The 22,341-nt window shown below is 34.8% G+C and overlaps 1 protein-coding gene across 4 annotated transcripts; it reads right to left on the bottom strand.

Annotated features, from left to right (window-relative positions):
- Positions 1–835: 835 nt before the first annotated feature.
- Positions 836–20,111, bottom strand: LOC21402284 (potassium channel SKOR). 4 transcript variants are annotated; one of them, XR_002901755.1, is made up of 14 exons: positions 19,718–20,110; positions 12,224–12,448; positions 12,074–12,137; positions 10,801–11,140; positions 8,127–8,422; positions 6,912–6,992; positions 6,296–6,394; positions 5,466–5,690; positions 5,045–5,233; positions 4,866–4,941; positions 3,413–3,707; positions 2,925–3,046; positions 2,006–2,230; positions 836–992 (listed from the first exon to the last, which is right to left on the bottom strand). XR_002901755.1 is itself a non-coding variant. In XM_024162568.1 (13 exons), the coding sequence occupies exons 1-13, from the start codon at positions 19,960–19,962 to the stop codon at positions 2,205–2,207; spliced, it is 2,283 nt and encodes a 760-aa protein (XP_024018336.1). In that variant the 5' UTR covers positions 19,963–20,110; the 3' UTR covers positions 1,804–2,204. The 4 variants fall into 4 exon arrangements, 3 of the variants coding, with proteins under 3 accessions (XP_024018336.1, XP_024018337.1, XP_024018338.1); XM_024162568.1 differs by lacking the exon at positions 836–992 and having other exon boundaries at positions 1,804–2,230; XM_024162569.1 differs by lacking the exons at positions 836–992; positions 2,006–2,230 and having other exon boundaries at positions 2,931–3,063; positions 19,718–20,111.
- Positions 20,112–22,341: the final 2,230 nt, after the last annotated feature.

Genomic DNA, 22,341 nt, shown 5'->3' with positions numbered 1-22,341 from the left:
CAACCTGACTCGCCGACAGTGCCTCGTGGTGCGACAGGGTCCAAGCATGATAAGACTCTCACCCTCTCCGGCGCCCCCTTCCAGGGGACTTGGGCCAGGTTTGCTGTCGAAGACGCTTCTTCAGACTACAATTCAAGCATCGAGGGCGCTCGATCTCAACCTAGGCATTTCTGACTAGGGAATCCTTGTATGTTTTTTTTCCCTCCACTTATTGAGAGAGAGAGAGGAGAGATATGCAAGGGTGTAAAGGATTCTGGGTAAAGAGAGAAACTAAACAAATTTGTTGCTTGTAATTCTGAAACTGTTAGTAAATTTTTCTTTTTTTCTCGAGGACATAGAAAATTTTTTTGACCCATGAAAATATTTGTCTTCTCTATTTTTTTGTTATTTTTGTTTCAGTTTATTTTTCCTCAACACTTAGAGACTTCCAAAACCCCAAAATAAATACAAATGTATAAATTCAAGTTTTAGAACTTTCAAATTATTAATATAACTCCATATCATTGTACTTCTTACCTATGATATGGGGAAATAAACTTAGACCGTATATTAGAGACGACTTATTTATAGGCGACTTATTTATCTGAGTAACTATAACTTCAAAAGTTAATTTCATGTGCTTATAATGCTACAACAAGTATATCATTATTTTATAATCAATAGTTATTTTAATTTACAAATTTAATCTTTTAAGAGCAAATACTATAAATAATAAACTTTAGGTTACCCAATTAATAAGTTACATTCTAATTTCCTTATGAAAATTTCTCAACTTTCAAAAATCATATACATATTTCTAAGTGAGACATTTTTAATCTAAGTAAATAACTTAAACTTCAAACTTTCAGAACTTAACATATATCCTAGTGGGAAAAATACTTTTAGTACAGAAATTATTTGCGTAGTGGTATCCAATATCATTGCCCCCATCAACCTGCGTCAGATAGCCAATCCATCAAAAAATCTGAGGTGCGCAATTTAACCCGTTATACCTTCAACATGAACAACACAGCAAGTTAATGCTTGATGAGTACAAATATCCTCACAAAATATTTTTCACGCAAAACATCCTAAGAGAATGCATGTCAAATTATGCTCAATTATGAAATATCCATTTATTATCATTAGGACCATAAGCTCGTACCAAGTCTGACTACGCCACAGTCATAATGAATTTTATCAGTTATAAATCTCCCATTAGAAGTCTGAGGGTAATTACCCTCCCATTCAACTTCTGAGATCTAGTACGACACTTAAGTTAATCTCTTTACCTTAACATCTTATTTAGGTGAACATATGATTATAATCATGTCACAGGAATATATAATTTAAATACTATGGGAAACGTTCTGCCCTGGTGGATTATGAGCCAAAACTCAAGGCTCGATGTCCATTTAACTATTTTATCCTTTTGCAGTCAAAATTATTTTTTTGCTCCTAACGGCTTTCTAGGTGACCAATGGCTTCTAATTTCGACTTCCGAAGTCCTTTGCTGCCTCAGTAAGGCTCTGGCATCCTCTTGACAGGTTGAGCCATAAATTTTCCTAAAATTATGATTTTGCCCCTAAAGAAGGGACTTTTGACATTTTTATCCCGACGTCGATTTTGACGTTTCTTCACCAGTAGACTCATCTTAATACAAGAAACAAAACTCTCAAGGCTAATTCTAATTTATAAGGGTCATTTTACTCTCGGTCAAAGTTTGGTTAACGCATCTTTCAAAAGTGATAATAGAGGTAAATGTAATTACTTAAAGTTAACATTAACACATCATCAAAATATTAACTTCTTTTTTTATTTTTGAAACATCAAAATATGAATTTTTTATTGGTCAAGTATAGCACATAAGCAAAATGACATGATACACCATACACCTGGTCTATTGAATAATTTCTCAGCATTTAGATGGATTTGTTTAGTTATGAACATAACCAAATTAGGAGGCAATAAATAACCACCCTCCTTATAGCAAGTCCAGTACCGCATATAACTTAAAGAAACCTACCCATTTTGTCTTCAACAACCATAATTGTTTGTTGATTCTTTAATCACATTGATGCTAAGGACTCGGACCACCATCTCAGGATAAAAGCCGCTCGACGATTTTAGTTGCTACACTGCTGTCTTGATTAGCGCTTGAATGCTTTGAAGAGCTCATGAACAACTCCTCTTATCTTTTAGAATCCAATGAATTGAAGAGAATGCTATGCGTTTCTCAATTCTGCATCATCTGTTATTGGAAAACAGAATGACTGTCAACGAATTAAAAGAACAAGAGCCTAAATTTCAGAAAGCAACTGAAGAAAAATAATAGTTTGGCTAAGATTAAAGGAAAACATTTTGGGCCATATGATGGAAACAAACGTGGAGCGGAAATGGTGGTCAGTTATGTATCCATATTTTTGAGTTTAATCACAATATTCTGGGTCCTTCTTGAAACACTTTCTATTCAAGAAGTTCTATTATAATCTAACAAATCTTTGGCCAAAATCACTAACGTTGAACAAGATTCCAAAGAAAAAAGAATCAAGAAAAAATATCGAATATATTTCAAATCCATGATGAATGGGATGCTCTGCAATCAACATGTGGTTTCATAGCGTGTGTAACCTACTTCTGCATTTCATACATATAAGGATTATCCAACGATGGGGGGAAATAAAAGAAAATTTGTAGAAAGTCTTCCAAGATGTCAACAGTTAAATACTATTGCTACCGATAAATGCCTATAGTATTAGTGGATTATTCTTCTTTTGTTCTTCAATACTTTCCCTTTTCCTAGACATTGGATGATCCTTCAGAAATAAGGTACTGACCTACCGAGTATGTTGACTTGGACTAAAGTTTACAAAGAACTGAATCTAATAGAGCAGCTAATTCATATCAAGGATTGTGCAATGTGCAAGTGATATAAACGTTAGTACCTCGAAATTCCTGAGAAGACTTGGAGAATTCCAATGACTGAGAAGATCTTGCAACCTCAAGTAGCTTGATCAACTTTTTGTTTCCTCCTATACGAACTTCGTCAAGCGGTGTATGTCCCCATCTGCATGCATGCAGTAGCTAAAATTCAGGTAAAGCAGGCCAAAGAATGAAAAGTAGGATTTCATACAAGAGTAGAGGTAATATGATGTAGAACGGTGAACCAATGATATTTTGGGGTTGGTGGTATCAAGCATTATATAACTTCTATTATAGATCGTCACGAGAGCCACCCATGAGTAGGAGCTCGTGGGGTTGGTACTGCATTAGGGAAAGTAGACTTGTATTTCAACAAAGAGGAAGCCCACAGAAAGCAAGGATGACATGACAGTTTTAAGAAATATGCATGGAACAAAATTAACCTCTCCACCATCGCGACATTTTTCTACTTCAGGAATGGGAAAGGAAACAATGAAATTGAGACTGTTACCTGTCCTTTGCATAAACACTTGCTCCTGCGTCTAATAGTAGTTCTGCTATTACATACAACCCTTCTGAAGCAGCTATGTGAAGTGGTGTTCTGTGATCATAATTCTTTGCGTTTGGATTAATGTCCTTGTCCAAAATCCTTATAAGGAGGTCCGCATCCCTTCTCGCCACAGCATCACATAGAAAACTACCAGGATCATCAATAGTAAGTGAAGCTCCAGCATCAGTGAGCAATGAAACTACTTGATCATGACCATTCTTGATAGCTTCCAGTAAGGGAGTGTTTCCAAACTTATCTGGCACACAATTCCATCAACTTCTGTTACTTGATTTATTTAGATAGTCCACCATTTCTGTTATGAAAGTTACTTTCAATTTTTTATTTTTTTATCCGAAAGTTCCCATTCGGATTGGCCTTCATCAAGGTTCCGCTCTTAGTCCTTATCTTTTCACTATCGTGATGGACGAGCTAACAAGAGAAATTCAAGATGGGATTCCTTTGTGTATGCTTTTTGCAGACGATAAAGTTTTAGTTTATGAACATCGGGAGGGAATTAACCGTAAGTTAAAATTATGGAGACAGACCCTTAAGACGAAGGGATTTAAGTTAAGTAGAATGAAGACTGAGTACATGCATTGTAGGTTTAGTAATTTGAGAGATCAGAGTGATAGAATTTCTTTGAATGGTGTGGTGATTGGGGCTTTTAGGAAATTTAGGTACTTTGGGTCCATAGTGCAGTGTGAAGGGGATATAGATGAGGATATTGGACATAGGATTAAGGCGGGGTGGATTACATGGAAGAATGCCACGGGAGTTTTATGTGATGATAAGATGCCTATTGAGTTGAAAGGAAAATTCTATAGGACAACAATTCGCCAAGCTATGTTATATGGTAGTAAATGTTAGGCCATCAAGAGACAACAAATATACAAGATGAGTGTGGTGGAGATGCATATGTTAAGATGGATGAGTGGCCATAAGAGGATGGATCGCATACGGAATGAAGTTATTCGTAGTAAAGTAGGTGTAGCACCAATAGAAGATGAGGTGCGGGAAAACCGTCTGAGGTGGTACGGGCATGTACAACGTAGATCATTAGATGCACCTGTTCGTGCTTGGGAGAACATCCAAATACATAGTACTAGGAGAGCGAAGGGTGGACCAAGAATTACTACGGCTGACGTAGGTAGGCACGACTTTCAAGATCTACGACTTCAGGAGGGTCTCGTGTTTAATAGAGCAGACTGAAAACGAGAAATCCATATAGCCGGCCCTAATTAATTTGGGATTAAGGCTTGTATTTGTTGTTGTTGTATATAAGAAAAACTCCTTCCATTGATAATATTATCAATGAGAAGGGAAAAGGATGAGATACCCTCAAGAAACAAAACAAAAAATTACTTTTAAAACTAACCAGGGCAAGCATACCAATTTAACTATTCTAGAAGATCACCTGATATATTGATATGGATTCCTCCTTCAATAAGGAATTCAGTAATATCTCCATATCCTTTAGATGCAGCAACATGCTAGGAAAAAGAGAAGAAAAATACCTTTTTAATTTTGGTATATACATGCATATTTATATGTTTTCGTCTATCATCATATACATAAAAAAGCACCGTTCCTTACCAAAGCAGATCTACCATCATAATCTGTTTTGTTTAGATCTGCCCCAGCTTCAACCAAGCGCTTTACTCGATAAAGGTCTCCAGAATGGGCAGCACAGTTAACCCTAGTAGCCAATTCCAGTTCATGAATTCCAATGTAGAGTGTGATGTCTGATTCCAGAAGCTTCTTACAAATACTCGCGTCTTTCCCCTGCCATTTGAGAAAAGTATTATAGTGGTGCTGACTCAATCAAATTTGAAATATCCAGTAGATAACTTTTCTTTCTTTCCTTCTTTTTTTTTTTTTTTTTTTTTTTTTTTTGTTCTCTCTCAATGAGAAGGCAAGCAACTTATTTATTCAATCTCACGATATTGCAACCATTACAAATACAGGAAAATAATGGTCAAAAGGCCGTAAGAGAAAAAGAAGAATAGTAATTTACCTCGAGGAGGTTGTTCAAGATGTTCCTCCCATCCAAAAAGTATATGTTCAGGATTTTTGTAAAGGATTCTTTATCAAGTCTCAAAACTCTACACAGCTCACGAACCACAATAGTATAGCGCTGAGGAGTGTTGCATAGAAAAGAAACCTCGCCAAAGGAACTATAAGTTTGCAGCTTTGTATAGAACTCTTCTGTTTCATCACCTTCACCCTTTCCAACCTCATCCTGTAGGCATCATCAAACAACAAGATAAGGAAAAAAATCAAGGTAACCATAAAGCAAAGCATTTTTTTTTAAAAGTTTTTTATTAGTTTCAACTACTCCCCACTATGATATTTTCAGCGCCCGCAATGAAAAGTTAAAGATTGCCTATAAGATTGATAAAAGTAATAAATTTTCTAAACAGTAAACAGTACTTGATTTTGATTGTTGAAAAATATGTGGTAATGGAACCAGCCAAATTTATATTCATTGGATAAAGTGCACAGCTTTCTAGACAAAAATTGCTAATAAATCACAACAGGAATGCGGTAATTATAAAAAAAGATAAATAAATAAATAAAGGAATGTGGGGAGGACATCTATCTTAAGTGATATGAATTAATTGAAAAAGGTTGTCTTCTTTACTACTACAACACCAAGATCCATCATTTAGTATATTGTGCAATTTAATGAGACATTCGAACAAAGAACCTTTCCCAAACACAGAATTATTTCAGGACAAAAAAAAAACAAATATCAAGCAAAAAGGAGACGCTGCAATGCAAATACATAAGAAGTGTTATAAGATGTACTGGTGATAATAGAAGGGGGAAAAATGAATTTCATACCAGCAAACCATGGCATACAACATAAAGTTGATCTAGTACGTTTCCCTGTTCTACAATCACTTCTCCTGGAAGGAAAAACTCCTCATGAACACTGATTGCCTGTTAAACCATAAGAAAAGGCAAGTTTTGTTTTAACAGAAGGAAGCTTAAGGTTCTTACACTCATTTAAGACTATACATAAATGGTGTGTTTGATAATGACAACAAACAGAAAGATCAAACTACTATGACATATAGATGACAAATGTCTACACATGACATTTGTACCTTTGTTCATTACATCAAATAAAAAAAAAAAATACTGGACCAATAGTTAAATCAATCAACTAATTTTCAATCAAAGCAACTTAAAATAAAACAGTCCCTTACCTCTTTTTACACTCATATTTATCCCCTTAACCTTCACAGGATTGCCTCTTTTCTTCGTTGAGATTTTAGGATATTGCATTCAGCAAACAATAAATATATATACTATAGCCTCAATCAAGCCCAATAATAGGTACTCAAAAATGATCAGGCTACATACATATGTCATTAGTATGTAAGATAAAAAGTGATATCATCGCCTAACCTTGATAATCTGAAAACTAAATGACATATTGGAAAAAATGGCTCACAATTTGTTTTATGAATCCAGAGGAGCAGCCTCTGAAAAGAGGAACTTCTTTAATATACGACTCATATAAGTTCTGTGAAACCTGCCAACAAGAAACAATATATTTCAATATGGAGACACAATATGGCAACACAAAAATATTAATGTAGAAATAAAACAAACAAGTTCAGAAAGAACGACAAGTATCCCCGAAAAAAATAAATATATCCAACTGATTATCTTAGCAAGCATAAATTTCAGCATGAATCATTCTATAAACAACAGAACGACAAGGATGAGTCTACGGAGCCTATTTTGTAGGACCATTTTTCACCTAAGCAAAAAGGAATAATTACAAAAATATCTCTTATTGTATTGAAATGCAGGTTTCTACCTGTGTTTTAAAAAGAACCCTCAGTTTTACAAATCACATGAAAATCACCCTGTCCTTTGATGTCGATTAGTTGACTAAAACTATTAGTCTAATATCCAGTAGTAGTAATAAAAAAAATCTTAAAATACCCACCTAACCCATAAATATTTATTTAAAAATAAAAATTGTATTTCTAACTATTTCTTTAAAAATAAAAAAAGAAATTTTCATTAGAAAAAGAAAAAACATAAACAATATATGGAAAAAAAGTGGATCATTGGCTCTCCACCACGGATCGCAACTTGCGACCACCATGGTCACAACCCAAGATGGTCGCAATGGATCACAAAGGTGACCACTGTGTCATGAACCACAAAAACTGGTTGGGTTGCCAAGACCAAAACCATTTTTAACTGGGAAATTACAGCGTATAGGTCATTTAAAAAAAAAATATATATATATATATATAAATTAAATATTTATGGTAAATAGTATATATCTACGACAAATGATTCATTTACGAAGCAAATTTACAAGGTAAACTTACCGTACATATGTTTTCAATAAATAGGTAAACTTACCGTACGGTAAATATGTTTTCAACATAAATATTTTAAAATATGTTATTTAACAAAAATATTAAAGAAGAAAATGATATTTAGCTCTTTCTGCTTCTCCCCTTTATTCTTCTTCTTCTTCTTCTTCTTCTTCTCCTTCTCCTTCTTCTTAAACGGAAATCTGATTCTTTTCCCCAATTCTTTTGTTTTTGGAATATTGTAATTAGGGTAAACGAGATCCTATTTATTGTTTTCAGTCTCCCAATCAAGGAAAGAAGATGATTGAATAAAATAGAAACGCAGATACCTTGTTTTGAATAGATACTGGAATATCCTTAAGAACAGAAGCCTCAGTGTAGCTGCGATCAAATTGTAATCGTAGATGGTCTTTAATTTTCTTACTTATTTTCTTGTCGAGTTTGTTTCTGTTCATGTATTTGATAAGCTCAGTCACCTTATCTCTAAACTTTTCCGTGTTTGAGCCTTTCACTACTAGTGCTGCAATGTTACCAAGTAAATAGGCACCGAGAATCATGTCTAGAGAAACATAAACCATTATGAAAATCATTTCCCTGACATTCACAGCATGTACATCTCCATAGCCTGTAGAAATAAGGAAAAGAAACCCATAACACCGTGAATATGTGAAAAAGTTTATTAGAACTTTTCCATTATAAGGCAAACAAAACATTTATTACATGAAAAGAATGTAAGAGCGCATCTCAATTTTAAATCAAGCACATAGAGAGAGAGAGAGAGAGAGAGAAGAAGAAGAAAAAACTTTAATTCAAGCAACAAAAAAGAAAATGAAGGATCAAAATAATTACTTAATCACACAAAAATGTATGGATCAATCTATAACATGAAAATGAGGAACAGAAAACCATTATGACTGATAGCGGAAAATAAATTAGAGATCAACTCATAATGTGCATATTCTCTTAACATGACTATGGATCTATATATCTGCTGGCAATAATTTAATTTAAGAAGCCATCATTTTCTTAGTCAACATTACTTTTACTTGGAGGGTTTTAAAAGAAGCAAGCCAGTTTCACATATTCTAGTAAAGGCGTAAAAAGAATGTAAGCAAGAGGAAGAGGGAGTGAGTAATGAAGAGAATTAAAAGAACTTCAAAACGGGGCATAAACTAAATTTTAAGGATGCAAACTAATTAAAGTAAAAATTCAGGATAGGTAACAACTTGGAAAGCAATAAAGGTATGAACTAAGGAAGACTATACCAGTCACCTAAAGTAGTGGCTCTTACCCAGAAACCCCTGCAACTCCTCTTCCATCAAAATCTCCAAGAATTAAAATTTATTTTATTATTATTATTTTTATAAGACAAAAGAATTTACCAAAAGAAACAAAAAAGTATAGTAACCAGAGAGGAAATCGTACTCTAATATGAAAAACAAAGCCTATTTAACAAAAGACAAAACAGATCCCTTAAAATAGCAAAGAACACAAATAGAACTGAAGACTCCATATACGATATGCCCGTCCAATTCAAACATAAAAGAAAAGATTTGAATCCTTAAACTCCTTAGAAGTGCCCAGAACGAATTCACTTCTTTCTTTCAGTGCATAATATCCTCTTAAAAATGGTATCCTTAACTGAGGGTGAAGAAAGGTAGTAGAATCACTGTATCAACCTCCAGTGCAGCCTATAAACGACTACATATATAGTTTCAACAAGTTGACGCCAAATGGAATAATGACGACACTTAGCAATAATTTATACTTATTCACATTTTTGCTTGGCCAAGTTTGATTTCACAAATCATGCATGAGGTTACTCACTTGCGTGCTTTTAGCTATTTTCTTTCAGCTACATAAATTCTAGGCTAATGCGATCAATAGAAGAGAGAAGAAAATGAACCAAGATTTATGATGAGTACTCTGCCTAACATGTAGGAGAGGTCTGCTCCAAAGCAAATCACTAAAGTTAATTTTCCTTAGCCCCATTTTCTTTCGCAAACTTTTATTACTCCGCAATCTATAGCAAAATATTGACAGCTAATACAAGCAAATGTACTGAACAACAATCCATCTTCACCGAAGTTAACCTGTTGTCCGATCAGCTTCCCTGGCAAATAACTGCAGTGTCCTTTCTAACGAACATGTACAGCTAGTTGGTGGTTGGGAGAGAGAACTGAGTTAAGTGCTAAAAAAACCAATTCTATGTTGTTCATGATTATTATGTTTCTATCTCATTATCTCATAGAACAGAGAGGTGAATGCAGAGTATTGAACAAAAATGGCAAGTGCCTCTTCACAACTATTGTCATCATTTGTTTTTATTTTCTTTTTTTGATAATACAACTATTGTCATCTATTGTAGTTGCATGCTTCTATAATGAGAATAATTCTATATAAAACTATTCTCATTATAGAAGCATGTAATTATGTGTTCTTCTAAATAGTTGTTTTGGCCATTCACCTATCTAAATTCTAAGATCATATGCTACAGGGCTAATCACAAGTATAAGTCATAGTACCATTATTCAGGGCAAGTAAAAACATTTAACAAAGCCAAGTCATTATGGATACATTCAATTCAATATTTTGAAAATTATAAATGCACTATTGTCTTTAGCCCTAAACAAGAATTAGCGCTTTCTTCTCGACAAGATCACCAACATTTGCTCCTTATGATGCAACCAGAACGAAGGAATGGCTAAGATATAACATTTTCCTTAATCACAGATATGGATATGGGATAATGGTTTAACATAGCTCTATTGTGACAGCCAAGACGACAAGATTCCTACTTTGCATCGGCATCAATGCATTGTGTTCGATCAAATTTCACACCAAAGCCTAAGTGCAATCCAATGACAGTCCTCCCTGTTAGTTATAATGCAGTCGGCTAGATCTGTGTCTTAGAAACAACATTTTAACAATCAATCATTGAAGATATAAATAAATAGATAGCACAATTAAATGTAACCTCAAGCATATTTAGAAGAAGCTTACCGACTGTCGCCATGGTAACAATGGAGAAATAGAGTGAGGTTATGTAACGCTTCCACAGATCAATATCTCTAAAGTTTGAATAGCTATAGTCACCCATCTTCAAACTTCCTATCCATGTGTATCCTTCTTGAGAACGAGGCACAGTGGTAGCAAGATAATAAAAGAGGCATGCAGCAGTATGCGTGCAGTAGAGTTCAACCACAAAAAGCTTCGTAATCCTCGTAAACAGGTAATTCATCCGGATATCCTTTTCCAATTTCTCGAAAAACTCTGTGACTCTACAGGCTCGACTTAGTCTAATCCATAACAAGTACCTTACCGGCTCTTTTTTCCCAGAAGCCTGGAAAAACACGGGTGGGTTGAAATCAGCATTTAAGTGCTGAGATAACTGGTTATTATACCCACATAAACTATAAGGAAGGCCAACAGAAATTTATATCTCTGATATTAATCAAAGCAATTAAGTGCTTGAGAATTCAGACAAATTTCAATTAACTCAAAAAAATAACAATTATAATGTAAAACTCCAATGGCTGAGAATGAAGAAGAAAACAAAACTGAAGATACTGGTGACACAGTAGGTCAAATTGATTGAAATTGGTATTGACTAACAAAACTAAGAACTATTAGATTCCAAACTATTATATTTGAAAAGAAGAATTTTCCATATACATCGAACACTGAAAACCCAAAAACAAAATACAAATGCTTAAGACTATTAGAATTTCTGCAAAGCTTAACGATTATATCTTCGCAGTTGACAGACATTAAAATGTAAATTTCACCAATGCATATTGAACTTTTAGTCATTTGCGAGGTAGGACCACAAACATTAAATTTTGGTATTTAGGACCATATACTTGACAAGTTTTGGTAATGCAATCTAATCGGTAATGAACGTCACTTAGTGGATGGCGATCAGGATTACAAATGCCAAAATCTTTTTTAAAAAGAAAATGAAAAATTACGTGTGTGCGCGTGTGTAAATATCCAACTTGCCACTCAACTCAAAATTTTAGGTGTATTTGATCTTTATCTCTTACTTGACGTTTGCTAGATACTAAGCCACAATCGTAACGAATTTTCAAACTTAAAAGAGTCCGGTTTGTCAAAGTGAAAGTCAGAAGTCCGTTGTCCACTCTCGAGTACATAGTGAAAAAAAAAAAAAAATTTCCACAAAATATACACCATTGGGAAATGCAAGTCTTAATTCAATTTAAATATTCACTTGTTGCAACTAAGAAAGTACCAATGTGAAATCAAAGCTAAATACCTTGAAGATAGCATCCCAAGGTAGACAACCGAGCATATCAACGGTGAAGCGAGACTTCATGTACCTGAAAAAATGCAGATCTAACAAGAACATTAGAGAGAGATTGAAAAAGGCAGAAAAGGAATTTGAGTTTTGAAAATGGATTGGGACCTTAGAGCGATGAGGTTGCGGTCGTAGACCATGCGATGGGAGTGGAAGTCGCGGTAGGCGACGAAGAAGCGGACGAAGATGTCGACGAGAAAGGCGAATTGGCCCGCGATGTCGAGGAGGAAGAGGTCCTCCGGTAGGCCACGGAAGAAGCCGAACTCCAGAGGAGTGAAGAACGACGAGTACACCGCCCATATCAGTATGAAATGCGTCCACGCCACGTACCACCTGCGGGCACAATCACATTCTCTTTTTTCTTAGACGCGTTTCATGGATTAAAACTATAATATTAGTATCATATTTTATTCACGTTTATTTTTTATGAGAAAAAATATTGTAAAAAATTATAAATTATGATTCAAATCAGAGAATGAATCCTCTAACTAAACGAGCTCTTAGTTTCCACAATTTTCTTTTCCAGTTACTCACAAGTAAACCAAACAGGGCCAAAATGTTGTCTAATTGCCGCCAAAAGTGAGTGGGATCCGAACTGTCACGAGCTCATGGTAAAACGATCACCAGGCGGTGCGACGTAACAACCCCTCATCTATCTCTTTTTTTTTTGTCTTTATTTTTTACTTTTAATGTTTTATATTTTATTTTGTGAATTTTTTTCCGGGAGAGGAAAGAAATTGAAAGAACGATTTTAAAGAGAAAAAAAAAATTAGGTTGTTTAGTAAGAAAGAAATGGGGAAGAAAGTTGTAAATTCATAGGGTCCATAATTTTTCATTCCTTTCAACTTTAAGAAGAAAATAAGAACGAAAAAAATTAACAAGTAAAATTGATATAAAATAACTATTGTAACCTTAAATTATTCATCATTACTAAACAACATGAAAGAAAACCTCATTTTTATTATTTTACTTCATTCACCTAACTATTTTACTTATACTTTTATTTTACATTCCTCCTATTAAACATAACATTAATCTTTTACTTGTATATAATCAAAAGAGCAAGTCCCCTTTGAACTTGGCTTTTAAAGATGCAGTATGTGTCCTATTTTTCATTCTTTGAAAAAAAACAAAAAAACAAATAAATGTCTCATTTATTTCACCGATTCGAGTTTAAAATTCAAGTTTTGTTACAGTAAAATGCTCTCAGAAACAATCACATCTAACTTTTTTTGCTACAGTAAAAAGCTCTCACATAAAGTCACGTCTCAACTCGAATTAAAAACTCGAATCAACGAACTGAACGGCCCAAACTTTCTCTCTTTTTTTCCTTTTCTTTAACTTTTTTCTATTTTCCTTATTTATTTTTTGCTTATTATTTGTTTTCTCTTAAATATTTTTGACACTTCATTTTTTTTTCACAATAAAATCCTCTAAAATAGTTTTTTAATTAAAATAATTTCTTTTAAATATATCCCTTAAGTTTTTTTTAATTAAAAACGGCCCGTTCATTTCGTTAATTCGAGTTTTTAATTCGAATTGAGATATGACTTTATGTGAGAGGTTTTTACTATAGTAAAAAAGTTAGATGTGATTATTTTTGAGAACTTTTTACTGTAACAAAACTCAAATTCTAAACTTGAATCGGCGAAATGAACAGCAATATACTTTAATTGTTTTTTAATTTGCTTTTCTGAGATACTCCTGTTACTCCAATTGTACTATCTCTCTCTCTCTCTCACACATAGAACCGCGCGCGCGCATATTTCATCAAAACAGATGTTTTAAGTGGAACGCGCATTTCAATTCATTTGCTTTTTTGCTTACTTTTATTTTATACTTTTTTATTTTATTTGACAGAAATTTTTTGTTATTCTTATTATTTTTTATTTTATAAATGCTCTTTTCTTTTTACAGTTTGAATAATAAATTAATCTTTTTATTATAGTATTTTTTAATAAAAATTAAATTTTATTTAAAGTTTTTCATCAAAATATGTGAAAATAACATGGTTGAAATGTTCTATTCGTCTCGTTAAAAAAAAAGATTTTATGTTTTAATCATAATTTATTAAAATGCCTTTACCTAATTTGATGACGTGAAAATATTCTTTCTCAAATGAGTCCTATTTATATATTATGTTTTTCATATGATACTTTAAATTAATATTTTTCTCATAAGAAATCCTCATAAATATAAATATATATATATATATATTTTTTTTTCTAATTGCCCTACTATAAGTAATTGTTCTCAAATATCTTATCACTTGCACATTTTGTTTAGCGGCATGTGCTGTTATTTGTCTCGTAAATACTAAACATGTTATTTACCTATATTCATATAATTTCTCTCGTATATGTCCCTATTCAAATATTATTTTCACACACACATTTATTTAATTAAAATGCATGTTTTAATTGAAACATGCAATTTAATCCTTTGTTTTTTTTTTTATTTTACTAGTTTTATAACATGCTCCGCACGTATTGTTATGTTAGAGATACCTAGAAAGTTTATTGTTTACCGACTAATGAGAAATTTATTTATACCATTTAAGAATTTTTGAATTTATTTTAAAAAGAAATGTGTTTAAAGATAACAATTGATAAAAAAAATAAAGTAGGGACACATTTAAAGAAGAGTAATGACATGACAATGTTTTTGTCATAATTTTTATTAGTTGGTAATTTATTGACAATTAGTTGTAAAAGTTCAAAAATAGGTACAATCAGGATTTGATACTTTTGAGCCTATCATGAAGAGATTTTGGACAATCATGAAGACAAATGTACATTTGATGAGAGAGATATTTGAGGAAAGAATATTAGATTGATTGTCTTAATGAGTTGATTATTGGAGACCTACCTTGCATGGGAGAGTCCTTAGTTGGTGTGGTAGAAATCATATCAATCCGTGAGTTGGAATTTAGTTGACCACCAAAATGGGAAAAGAGAATCTGAACCTAATTGGTATTTGAGACCAAATTCAATAAGGTGATAAGATACAAAATTGTTGAGAGAAAAGCATGGAAATTCCTTGGTAGAAAATCGATGAGGAAAATATGTGTGAAAGATTGGAACTTTATATTAAGGTTTTATTTCAGCTCACTTTTGACCATGGTTTTACAGTGAAATATTCAGAAAAAGTCTATGCATTTGTGAGCCTTCAAGAGTGTTCATTGATTTCGTCCTTCGGGAGAATGATTAGAAGTCAGCCGATGGGATTTCACCGTGCAGTTTGAAGACGAGTTGTACTTGCTAGACAAGGTCATTAAGGAGATTCGACACGGCAGCAGCAACATCAAAGAGGGAGTCTTTAGGTGTATAAGTCTGGTTGATGTTTGTAATCTTGAGACTTAGTGGATTATTCACTGTTTGGGCGTGGCCCGCAGATATAGGTATGCACACCAAACTGCGATATCAATTCCTGGTGTTCTTTATGTTTCTATATTATTATTTCTTACTTGATTACTTTGACGTTTCTGCACATAATCATTATAGTTAATCATCAGTGTTATAGAAAGTGTTATAACACTCTCTAGAACGCCTGCGTAAAAAACAGACCTTTCAGTTTTAAACATCTACTAATAAAATAATGATAACTCACATACCACATCAGTTAGCACACAATAGTTAGGATTTGAGTTAGTGTCCTTAGCTTTATTCTTTGAAGAAAATTATTTTAACTAACTAAAATAAAATAGGAACAAATGCAAAAAAATTACTCTCATAGGAGTAAAGTGAAGAACAATATATTTTTAAAAAACACAAAAGAAACAAAAAAAAATTTTAAAAAAAGATAAGTGGAGGAGCTACCAGAAAAGCTTTGGCTCTTTTATGTGTTGTTAGATTTTTAAATTTTATGTTTTTTAATTGCACCTTATTAAACTCCCCCACTCCTTAATATGCTCTTATTTAGATAACTTATATCAAATATTGACTAAACATTTTTTCTTATTGTTAATATTTCTTTTTTTTAAATGTATATCTAAAAAAACATAATGTACTGAATAGAGTTGTCAAATGGGCCAGGCCGTCCATGGACGGCCCGGCCCAGCCTGTAATAGTGCCGAATTCGGCACGGTCCGGTACGGTACTATTACGGGCTGTGTCAGCCCGGCACATTTGATGGGCTAAGGCTGGGCCTCAGCTTCTCAGCCTGCAGCGCAAGCCCAGCCCTAGCCCGTGAAGGCCCACGGCCCGGCCCAAGCCCAATTCAACCCAAGCCCAGATTCGGCCCTTGTTTGGCCTGGCCCAGGCCCTCAAAACGGCCCGCGAAACATCCTAAAGCCCGTTCGGATTGTGACCGTTGGGCCCTTCGGGGGCCCAACAGTCGGCCCCTGACGGGCCTTCCATTAGGCCCGTCACGGGCCAACCATTGGGCCCGTGAAAGGCCCAAAGGTCACAATCTGAAAACCCCCAAAAAATCCCCTATAAATACCCTTTAATTTCACCATAAATCCCACACAATAATTCACTCTCAACTTTTCATCTCACTCTCATTCTATCTCTCATCTTGTTTATTTGATTTTGATTCTAAGCTTTTTTCTTGCGATCACTCATTTTCTTGCTCTTTCATTTACAAAGTTTAAGTTCAATCAATTTCCAGAAAATGGTCGCATCAAACTTCCCTGATTTCACTGCTCTTCCTAAGCTTGGTGATGAGCCATTTTTTGAGGATGAAATGATGCCTCCCAACCCCACCCCCACTGAATCAGAAAATGCTCCGGTAGATAATGCTTCAGTGCACAACGAGGAAGTTAGAGAACGCACTAGGGGAAAAAGACCACGAACTTCTCCTGCATGGCAGCATTTCATAGAGGAGCCCCGACCAAATCCAAAAACAGGTGAAATGGAAATTCGTGCGGTATGTAAGTATTGTAAAAAATATTTTTCTAATAAAAATGGTGGGGGTATTGGTTATCTGGATAGACATTGGAAAGTATGTCTACCGTTGCACCAAGGTAGGAGTATGGACTCCTGCCAACAAACACTATCACTCACATCACAGGGGTTGCAAAATTTTACATACGATGCACAACGTGCTCATGAGGCACTAGCTAAATTTCTATCTAGTGCCGAATTGCCTCTTTCTTTTGCAGATGATGCATCGTTCGAAGAATTCATACAGACGGCCTTATGTCCACAATTTAAACGGGTAAGTAGAAACACAACTCGTTCTGATTGCATGAAAGTGTTTTATGCAATGAGATAATTTCTTGTTGATAATTTTATGACTTTTAATACTATTGTATCTTGTATTTCTGATCTATGGGAGGGGTGCAATAAAACTGAATATTTATACATCACGGCGCATTATGTTGATGACGAATGAATTTTATAAAAAAAATACAATAGGTTTTTGTTTATGTCCATATCCTTATAAGGCATCAGCTATTTTTAGTACAATAATGAAAATTTTTAGGTTTTATGGGATAGAAGATAAAGTTTTAACTATTAGTTTTGACACTGAGTCAGCTAACAGGCTGCAATTAACATGTTTAAGTGTAGTTTGAAACCAGCATTTGAGAGGGAAATTTTTCATCAATGGTGTGCGTGTCACATAATCAATTTAGTAGTTCAGGCAATAATTGAAAATATTTCAGCTAATCTAACAAATATTAAAGAATCTTTATCCTTCACATCTAATTTTGGAGCTCGGCTCCAAGAATTCAAATAATATTGCAGGAATAGTCATATGCGTCTAAGAAAGTTTCCAACAGACGTGAGACATAGGTGGAATTCTACCTATTTAATGTTGAAGGCTACACTCCCGTATTCAAAGCTCATCACAACGTATGTAAACAGTAATAACGATCAACTTTTAATTTTCGATACAAATTGGCAGATTGGTGAGTATTTTTTTTAAATTTCTAGAAGTTTTTTACAATGCTATTGAATTACTTTCTAGAGTTTATTATCCTACTCCACATTTAGTTTTACATCAACTATTTAATATTTCAGAAATATTTTCTTATTATAGGGATACAGTACTTTTTAGAGACATAGTTAAGCTAATGGAAACTAAATTTAAAAGTATTGGTCTGGTCGTCCTATGTTATATGCATTAGCAACCATTTTAGATCCTAGGTGCAGAGTAAATAAGACTGAATCTTTATGACTACTACAGCAGAAAATTTAAGAATTGATATGCAACTAACTATTACTGACACTAAGAAAATGTTAGAAAAGGTATTTAGTTTGTATGAAGTAAAATACAGCACAGGTTAAAAAGAACATGGAACTTCGACGTCAACTAACAGTTCGGGACCTAAAGGATCGTCGTGAAGTTTCTTGAGGAAGAAAGAGAAAACGGCAGGATTGTCATCAATACAAGCGTCTACCGGACTAGTAAAATATTTTGAAGCAAATTTTGTAATCGATGATGACAAACTAGACATCTTATAGTGGTGGAAGAGCAAGACTAATCATTTTTCAACACTGTCCGTAATAGCTCATAACATTCTAACAACTCAAGTGTCAACGGTAGCATCGGAGCAAGCATTAGTGCAAGCAAACGAATTCTTGACGAGAAGAGAAGCATAATGCATAAAAACTAAGAAGATGTCAGAAGATGAAAACAACAATACACGGATGATTCAATGCAAGACTATTTTTCTAACTTAGAAATAACATAATCTTCTAAAAGCACTTAAGTTTGTAATTTCCTATTCCTACTGCACTCTTTTTTCCTTAGCTAAAGTTTTGTCACGATCTCTTTACGGGTTTTACTTGGGAAGATTTTTAACAAGGCAGTCATTTATGTGTACTTATTCATATTATCTCAATTCAATAAAATCACATCTTTTGGGAGCATATGATATATATTTTTTTAATTAAATTTTGGAAAAAAATTACAATGGCCGGGGCCAGACCTAGGCCCAAGCCCGGCCCTAGCCCTTATGGACTAGGGCCACGAGCCTGAGATTTTTTCTTCAGAACTGGCCCCGGCACGGCCCTGTACTTGTGCAGAACTGTGCCAGGCACAGCCCAAACCCGCAAGGGCATGGGTCAGACGTGCCGTACCGGCCCGGCACGTTTGACATCTCTAGTACTAGTACTGAATACTATGCGTGCTTCAACTAGTTAAAGATAAAAGGGACTCTTTTGCTCCCCTGGACTTTTGCATAGATAATAATACGGACTTCAAGTTCAACCGGAGGGAAAGATGGCTAATGAGAAAAAAGTGAAATGACAATTACTAATCACATGATTCGGATGGCGTTTTAACTTTTTTGGCACAAACAAAATGTATACCCGCAAAGTCCTTTACAACCTATTGTCGTATTTGTTCATTCACAGAACATAGCGTCTTCCCAAATTTCACCTTTCCAACATTGTCTTCGTCCAAATAGACACAAAACAGTTTTTCTTCTACTTCGTTTTCTAAAATGAAAGACAAAAATCAATTCATGGTTCGTTTTTGTTTCGGTGAAGTCCTAGCCTATCCTAGGATCATAATGGTAAGGGACTCAGCACAAGAAGTAAGAAACAGCACATAAGACACATAACAACATATAAACTTCGTAACAAAGTGGATGAGAAAAATTGTTCATTAAGATCGAAAAAAAAAGTTAAGTTAATTAGAAAAACGTCGTACCAGTTATCAGGATGAATGACAAGGCGATCCAAAAACGAAGTAGTACCTCTGCTTTCACTCATAACGATGTCTCTCCCAAACTGCTGATGAGCACTGCCCTCACCAGTCTCATTTCTCATCAACAAGCTGAGAGCCCTTTTCCACCACTTTCTCTTAGACGCTCCAATTTTATCCTCATCCTCAAAATCTCGATCATCCTCTTCTGACTCTTCCTTTTCTCTTCTTCTCTCTTCAAGAGCCTGCATATTTCCGCGTTGAGTTGTAATTTACTCCAACGTTTTCAATATGTCGTTAAATTGTTGCTTAGACACGGCAAGGGCAAGATATCAGGACCAGAAAAAAGAACCAGTAATAATTCTGGACAGGCAACATGCTTGGGGACAAATAATTAATGCCGTGTGTACGAGACAACGATTTATTTGAGGACCTTGGACCAACAAAATCCTGTTTCTATTTGTTTTGTGACATGTGGAATCGGAATTTCTGCACAGTGAAATATTTGTGGTGAAAAAGAGAACCACAGTACGTTTTCAGATTAGCAAAAGCCATTTCCTATATGCTTGAAAATTGTGTCCTGCTAACAGATAACTTTTTATTTTTACACCTTTTTTACTCCAGATTTATCCTACTCGCAGTGTGTGCTTTAATTTGGTTAAAATCCACTAAAACGAAAAAGGTGAATTACAAGGGAAGAATTCTTTTCCTGTGATGGTAAAAATTCGTCAACAAGGTATTAATAAATCTTCCATCTAATAAATGCAAATCACGTCAGAATTAATATAGATATGACGTAATTAAAGTAAGAAAATAAAATAGAACATTGAGATTTAAAGTGATTCACTTTCAATTTAACGTAATCCTAATTTTGTTATTGAAAAATACTGTAATAAAATTAAGAATTTAATTTTAAGTATATGAAGTAAATATGTCCTGATCTTCTAATAATACTATTATGAATTCATATCAAAGTGGACATATTATTTATTGATTTTAAAAATGTTCAAACCGCAAAATAGATTAAAACAAAAGAACGAATAAATCCTACATATTTCTAATATTCTTCGATTTGCTATGACGAACACTAAAACGAACGGATTGATCGGCACGATGCAAAGGCCTTTTCGTTTGCTTATTTAGAAGAATATTCCGCAGAAATATAATTACATGGAATCAGTTTATCATAACTTCTGGGACGTAAAGAATTTATGCTGAGCATTTATTCAAGACGGAAAGGCAACCTTTCACTGCTCTTCGTGGTTAGACGACAATCATAATGGGATTTGACATCACTAAACTGGTATTTGTCTTGACCTTAATTTTCTTATGTTAATAAAATTATTGTGGTATTTCATTATATCTTGTGTGCATAAGTGATATATAAGAATTGTAGAGGGTAAAATCTACACGTAGAGAAATTAATGTCCAATGATTGAATTAGAAGTCGTCGATTAGTAAAATTAATCTGTCGTAACAATGAGAACATTAATAAATAATTAGTATTAATTAATCTAATATTAATAAAATAATTTTAATTATAATTATCATGTAAAAAATTATTTTTTTTAAAAAATAATTATTTTAAAATTGACACTGTTATCTCTCGAACAGTTTTAAGTATCCATAGTTAATTTTCCAGAATAGAAATAATGAATTATTCTATATTTTATTTAAATTAAACTTTAAAATTTAATTATCAAATTTAGACAGAAAACAAAGTCTATTTTCCTTTTTTTTCCCATTTTCTTTCTTTTTTCTCCTTTTTCTCTCTTACTCTCTCTCCCACGTTGACACTCTCTCTCCACGCCGGCCACCTACCGCCGGTGAGATTTCGGTGTCATTTCGCGACACCACCGACACCATCGGAAAGTTCTCGACGAGCTGGACTCATTGACATGCCGCACGACCTCCATCTCCGCCGGAAACAGCCGCAATCGCCGGCGAAATGTCCGAAAACCACCGGAACTTCTTGCCGTCGTAACTTTGCCGTCCGACCTCCGATCGGAGTGATTCCGGTCGCTATGGACTCAGCTCGACGAGACGAACAAAACCAATGCTGTCTCACCCGTCGATTCTCGCCGGAACGCCGTCGCAGGAGCCGCCCATTTCGGCCGCCACGCCTCCTCTCCATTGTGCACTATTCCGGCCTCCTTTTTTGACACCGCCGGTGCCATTGGACTCAGATGACGACGTAGAGCAAGAAGCAACCCTCAGCCGCCCGAATCCGCCGCCGTTTGCCCGAGATCGGAGCTCGACGCCGCCGCCGTTTGGGTGGAGGGTGGTTCCGATGATCCAACCATTGGATCGTCATGATTGTGGAGTCAAAACACTCAGAAGGAAGTGGGTAGCAAAAGCCCTCAGCCAATTTTAAGGTTCCATTGCCGGAGAATCGAGAACCAAGTCGCCAGATTTTGCCGACGTTTTTGGGTTTGATCGGAGTAGATAGAGGCCGAATTTGGTGAAATTGATGGCACCATTGAACTCAGAATGGTTGATTTAGTGGGGGTAGGACCCAAGTCCGCCGTGGAAATATGCTCCGGCAACCTCCGCCGCCGCTGATGCGCGCCGGTGGCCGGATTCCGGCGTGTCTCAGTTCTTGAGGTTCCTGAGTCCGATCGAAGATCTGA

This window comes from Morus notabilis, unplaced genomic scaffold, assembly GCF_000414095.1.
Source record: "Morus notabilis unplaced genomic scaffold, ASM41409v2 Scaffold274, whole genome shotgun sequence".
Classification (NCBI taxonomy): Eukaryota; Viridiplantae; Streptophyta; class Magnoliopsida; order Rosales; family Moraceae; genus Morus; species Morus notabilis.
Note: the sequence above shows the minus strand (reverse complement) of the source record. Positions and strands in the feature narration are given on the sequence as shown.

Coding starts and splice junctions, on each gene's coding strand:
- LOC21402284 (XM_024162568.1), bottom strand. CDS start 19,962: ATGCAGGCTCTTGAAGAGAGAAGAAGAGAAAAGGAAGAGTCAGAAGAG. Junction 12,449..19,717: donor GTCATTCATCCTGATAACTG/GTACGACGTTTT, acceptor TTGTGCCCGCAG/GTGGTACGTGGCGTGGACGC. Junction 3,047..3,412: donor AGTGTTTATGCAAAGGACAG/GTAACAGTCTCA, acceptor GCATGCATGCAG/ATGGGGACATACACCGCTTG.